At 38.0% G+C, this 6,264-nt stretch overlaps 1 protein-coding gene across 1 annotated transcript; it reads left to right on the forward strand.

Moving 5' to 3' along the window:
* Positions 1-1,270: 1,270 nt before the first annotated feature.
* LOC131210840 (uncharacterized) lies at positions 1,271-5,521 on the forward strand. The gene is made up of 5 exons (XM_058204137.1): positions 1,271-1,585; positions 4,181-4,216; positions 4,302-4,462; positions 4,559-4,674; positions 4,743-5,521. The coding sequence occupies exons 1-5, from the start codon at positions 1,501-1,503 to the stop codon at positions 5,071-5,073; spliced, it is 729 nt and encodes a 242-aa protein (XP_058060120.1). The 5' UTR covers positions 1,271-1,500; the 3' UTR covers positions 5,074-5,521.
* Positions 5,522-6,264: the final 743 nt, after the last annotated feature.

Consider the following 6,264-nt stretch of genomic DNA (forward strand, 5'->3'; position numbering starts at 1 on the left):
TAACCACGTGCTTATGACAAACCTTATGACATGAACATGAACTTTAGTAGCAAAGCGACATTATTTATCGATTTTATGTCGATATGAATTTGAATACCGAGATAGCAAACCCTGGGGTATTAGGCTCAATAGTCTTACCACACTCCGGAAAGTTTGTCATAATCATAATTCTGTCTATGAAAAGTAGAGACTCACAACTAACATCAAGATGGTGTAAGGTATCTATTATTTCATACCGCTTGTTAGATCAACCACAAATGCACTATTTGTTCCTTAGTGTCTTGCCTCTTAACGTTCACGGTATCGTACTAGTGATACCATTTCCCTTCTTTATCTATGCTCTATATTACAGAGAATCAGAATTTATGGGCGCCAGTGATCATGGTATAATTTATTCACATCTTCAAAGCGGGAGAGAAATTGTTCACATATACCTGAAAGCGGGTATTTTTATGTGAATAAAGCTAAACTTTGTTCTTGAATTCGTCTGTTAAAAGACAGGAGGTAGAAATATGTTACAATGTAGTTTTAGTTTTTTAACATTACTAGTGAGTTTATTTTATTACTATTTTTCAATTCGTTATTTAATGGTTTCCAAAATTGTTGAACACGTGTACTTTGTACGAATCGCGTTATTTTCATTCAATCAAGCGAAATTTGACTATTAAACAATACAGGAAAAAGTACTTTAAAACACGGGAAAAAATCTTCTGTACGATTCGTCTTTAAATAAATTACGAAACACGAGGATGAAAAGTGTTTCCGATTTATTTTACAACAGTGATAAATTATTTCATCAATTCTCTGTGTTAAGTATAGCTATTAAAATCTGTTCAATAGTTAGCATGTTTAGTTTGTTAATGGCACATAGTGGCGTGATCCTAATGTTGTAGGCTGAGTAGATGCTTGTTGGCCAATGTATTCCAAGCTTAATACATGGTAGATCCTCAGCGACATCACATATTGATTGCTATGTGACAGAATTCCAAGTCGCACACTGCTTTTTATCAATGAGCATAGTGAGGACGAAGTGGATCATACAGCGCATCAACAGGAGTTATAAATTTTCGGTTGCTAGTATATAAACCACCCGCTAACTGGGAACCGCGCAGTAGCTCTTGGTCCGTTACCGAACACGCTCTCAGCGACCTGAATACTACTTGTTGTTCCGCGCATTTCCAGAGCAACTCTTTGGCTATGTGTACGACTACGTTTAGTTTGTACTACGAAGGTTTTTTTTAAGTGAATTAGCTATACGCTACGTTTCCAGTGTACGAAACGATAGCAAAAAGTGAATACTTTGTTTTTGAGGTCGAAGCAACGTCAACGAAAATAGTTTTATTAATTTTATTAGTGCTCATCGAAGAAGTGATTGTGAATTTTTCGGTTCACTGAGTTTATGGATTCTATCAACAAGAAACTTCAGAACGTTTATTCTATATTTAATACAAATTGAATCATCACTAGAGTCAGCTTCTCTTGACTACTAAAGCAGTAGCCATGCTGAATCAGTACAAGTTTGGAACTAGGATCCAACCGTCGATTATCATCGTGATAATGTGTTTATGTTTGGAGCATGTAAAAGGTATGCTAGTCGCTTTTTTAAATCTTTTAATATAGAAATCATCTGTGCCGATTAGTGTGAATACAGTGAATTTTGGGTTTTAAACCACAACCAGTTATTAAACCAAAATTTTCAACAATTATTAAAAATTGCCCATCATCTGTAAGGTTTCACAGAATTCTTATTGCTATGATTGTTATGATCTTTCGATAAGTTGTTTTGTAAGTTTAAGATTAGCGTTTTATCAAGTGCAAACTCAACATACATCCATATAATTTTAGTTCTTGGTAGTTCGATGTTTATTGAATTACATAATTCGTTTTGCACAATTGCAAAACCTATTCCTAAGTACTCACCTATTAGTTGTGTAAATGTTGTGTAAATGTAAATATAAAAGTCTAATTATCACATTGCTTTCCTGCCTATCGAAATATGTTCGTCGTATCTAGTTTCATAAACATATGTAAATCCTCCATGTGTGATTTGTGATTGGCTCTGTGCTTTAGTGACCCAATTTTATATTTTGCAATTAGCTTTCAAGTATAAATGTACTTTTGACGAATGTATTTTTTTCTTTAGTTATTGTTAAGTGTTATCGAGTGATGTTGAATTTGATTCTAGATTACAAACTTCACTATCTCAATTACAGTTGTAATAAGTGTGTTTTGCAAAGTTTATAATTCTTTTATCAATGGAAACAAATTCCGTGGCATTCATGAGCAAGGCGTCTTCCTAATTTTTACACATTCATGTTCGCTTCGAAGTTCTCTCTTGTTTACAGTTTCAAAGAAAAGCGAACCCTTTGATTAACCAACCAATGTTAGAAGCTGAGTATTACATTCCTATTTAGCCACACCATTGTTTGAAACGGAGGTGTAGAACTATGCTGCGGGTCTTCCACAATAAAACGGGAGCAACCAACATTGCACGTAGCGGCAAAGCCTATACAATCACAAAAAGACACATTCTTCCTTTCCTTATGCATCGTAAAAACATATGAACGAGCAAAGGTTGCGTCATTTGGGTTGCGTTTTTTGTTGTGATTATTCTATGTTACTTGGTACTTTTGTTGCTTTTACTAGCTTTCTTCTTGTTTCAACCCGATGACGCCATTAAACTGCTCGCTCCACTGAAAGTGTGTTTGATTTTCATTTCTACCGAAACCACCTCTACCCAGCGCAACCTTTTGCCCCCATAAAGAGCTTAAAGGATACGATAAGGAAGCAATCATCCCTTCGGGGAGCATTCTTGCAAATGGTGTGACAAACATGCCAAGGACACATACAGAATACCACGTCATTCCTATGCGTCGCTGATGCAAAGTTTAAAACAACAAAACATGGAGCCAAACGCAACCAAAATATTTGATTTTTCAATTCGTGCTACCATCTGCCCTCAGGAGCATAATCTTTCGTTCAAGCTGCCCTAGTACTTACTGCGTTGCTGCATAGCAAACCCCGCGATACATTCTTTCTACATTAGTTCGTCAGGGTAGACTATTGATAACGGCTACAGTAGATCCATCAAACAATCGAAAATCTTGTTCACTTTTCGTTTTACGCAGAATTTATGAAGCTCATCGCATGGTGTTTACCGATGCACTTTCGAGTGGTGCGTAAAATGCACCTAGAGTGCATTGTCAAAAAATGGAATCAATTCACATTAATATACATACTACATAAAATTTTTCCAAACTTTGTGACATTGCATCGGAATCTAGATAGTACGGTAACTAGGCTAAACTAAGTGAAGGACTGCTTTGAATCAAACAAGAAAAAAAACTGATGGGATTGCTACTAAAACCGACAGCTAATATGCCGCTGCTCGGGGCATCATATATTATAATCATCGATTCTATAAATTAATGAAGTATTGCCGTTTATTGCGAACGTTCAAATACACCGCACAGCTTAGCTTATCATGACAAGCGGAGAATCGAAACCTTCTGAACCCCTACGGATAACCGATATTAGACTGTTATCTTTCACCAGCTCAAACCGCAACTATTGTATCTAAACAGGGTTTGAGCAACAGGAAGCTAGGAAAATTTTAGGAAGCTAGGAAGCTAGGAAACAACGCCTTTTACCATCATAAGTTGATCCGTTCGCTCCGTACTAAGAAGATTTGTTTGAAATCCAAGAAAATACTGCAAATTAGGATTTGAGAATATTATATGTGCTCAACGAACTCTATGCATGTACATTAAACAGGGGGATGAAAAAAATCGCTAACTATATTAAATCGCTATAGCTAAAATATAATGATGGAACTGACCTCCAAAGTTGATTCGATACTTCAGGAAAATCATTGGTGGTCAGTTTTGCAACCGATTGGTTAGCAGAACAACGTGTCCTTTACAAACAAGTAATCGTAATCGTAAGTAATCGATACGTTTTCAAGGGAACGACTGTGAATCAGCTGCACCTTAGCGGATTCAGAAAGCATACAGTTTGATTAAAGAATTCCCGCCGGTAGTAGTTCATTGAAGCAATTGAGTTGTGTTGTGTGTTGTGTTTGAAATTTGAAAAAAGGTGCGGGTGCCACGAATGTGGTCACAAACGAATTGTACTCACCAATGGGATTTCTCGTGTTTGCCTCTGCGGCATCTCTTTACAGGATCCTGTCTCAGTTACGGACATTCATGCTGGGGAGGTAAGAGAAGCTACCCCACGAGTTGCCGTCGTTGATGTTCAATTATGTTGACTTGCTTTACAATATTTCTGTGTCGGTCACCCAGCGCACGGAAAACGAGCCAGTCCTGCAGACCGTAATGGAGAGGCGTTCGCTGGTGAAGGCCTACCATTTCGTCAGCAGCAACCACCAGATCAGACCAAACCCATACCGGCTGCAATGTCTGCCGCAGAGCGATGGGCGTTGGTCAGAGTGCTTCCGGATAAAGTACGTTAGCGTCGGAAAGTGTCCACGAATGTAACCACAGGCATCCGTGGTACCGTGGCATCCTTTTTCGTTTCTATAATGAGTTTACATTTTCAGAACGCATACAAGCTTCTGCAGACTACGCCACCTTTGGCAGCTCAGTTCTTTTTCGACCATGCCACGACAGGGCCAGATGACGACACCGCGCAGCGGTTGGGCGAAACAAGCAATGAGTACGTTAGAAACTGCGCAGACATTTTGATGGTTGTGTTTGAAACCGATTTTTTCGTATCTTTATTAGCTCCAGTCATCAGCCCAACCAGGTTACATCAGCCGAAGTGGATATCTTGCCTAGCGATACAATTAGCGTTTCGACGAGACCAGTAGCTTCGATCGGTCATAAACGGGTTCATCGCCGCAAGAAAATGCCACTATCTGTAGATTTTGATGACAAGATCGAGGATATCAGCAACATCAACATCGACCGAATGTTGGCACCTACGGATGAGGACATTCGACAAATGTTACTTTTCGATGCTGCGGTGGCTGCTGCTGCGGATCCTTCGAATAGAGCAGGGCCATTCATCAGCAAGCGCTTCAGTGGCAGTGCCCGAGTTCCCGCCAGCGTTTAAGCATCCATGAAAAAGTTTGTGTTCGAATCGCCGTTGTCTGGGTTAGGAAGCGATATCATGCTTACAAATTTTACTCATCCCTATTATTTCTTGCCAATTCTCTTAAGATACCATAAAAGACCAGTAATCAGTGAATAACTATGACAAGGAATATTCCCCACTACGACTAAATCGCCCAGGTTTATGAGCTTGGATTACACATAAGCCTTTAATCTTGTACTGGCATTTTATCGTCGTTTCTCCACTACCTTACAATATTGGGTTTTGCCAACTTAAACAAGGCTGTTTGGTAATAGGAAATGAGAATCTATCACCAAGACGATGAATATTGCTAAACGGTTTTTGGCAGCATTCATTATAGGCTGGATTGGTGGTAGATAACCATTTCGGATCAGATGTGTAGAAGCAATCTACCATTCGACTTGTGCGCTGTTTCATCTGCTGTTTATGTGGACGTGTGGACAAACATAAAAAAATGTTTACTAACAGCAAAAGAAAACAATAAAGTATAACGGATTTTATGGCACATTATCGCATTTACGAAAGCACATTTAGTTTGTATATACACTTGCTCGTAAGAACGAAATAACAAGCAAATACATTAATGTAAAAATACCGTAAAATTAAATAATAGCCAAGCAAATACTGTTGCCTACATTTTTGTTGAAAGAAACGAACTATCCTTCTACTTTTATTATTTTGAATAAATTTACAACTGAAAACAGCTCTAACACCACGTATACCGACAAAAACATTAATTTTACTCCTATGTGATGTTTTTGCATATGAAGTTCGTGTGTTGTCGTGTTCTTCCAAAACAGCTTTCTATCTGTTTAACTTGGCACTATCTAAATGTAATGGAAGGTACTTTGTACATTTGGCTTATTCTTGAAACAATCAATACTGAAGAACTGTATGGAAATGTTGAAGGTCTAACAATTCCATCGGACAATGGTTTTTCAATTTGTTTATTGACTTTATATATTAATGTTTGAGGATAGGAACAAAGTTTACTATAAACCGGGACATTGGCAGTCTAATTCATTCATTGTCTGTTGTTTTTATCTGAGTCTTTACACTGGTAGAAAATGGAAGCTTTTCATCTGGAGGATGCAATTCCGTAATCAGTTTTCGTAACTCAGTTTTCTGATAAGCTGCAGATGTCGCAAGCCATGATTAACCATATGATAA

Source organism: Anopheles bellator, chromosome 2, assembly GCF_943735745.2.
Source record: "Anopheles bellator chromosome 2, idAnoBellAS_SP24_06.2, whole genome shotgun sequence".
In the NCBI taxonomy this organism is placed as follows: Eukaryota; Metazoa; Arthropoda; class Insecta; order Diptera; family Culicidae; genus Anopheles; species Anopheles bellator.

Coding starts and splice junctions, on each gene's coding strand:
- LOC131210840 (XM_058204137.1), top strand. CDS start 1,501: ATGCTGAATCAGTACAAGTTTGGAACTAGGATCCAACCGTCGATTATC. Junction 4,217..4,301: donor CGGACATTCATGCTGGGGAG/GTAAGAGAAGCT, acceptor TCGGTCACCCAG/CGCACGGAAAACGAGCCAGT. Junction 4,675..4,742: donor TTGGGCGAAACAAGCAATGA/GTACGTTAGAAA, acceptor TATCTTTATTAG/CTCCAGTCATCAGCCCAACC.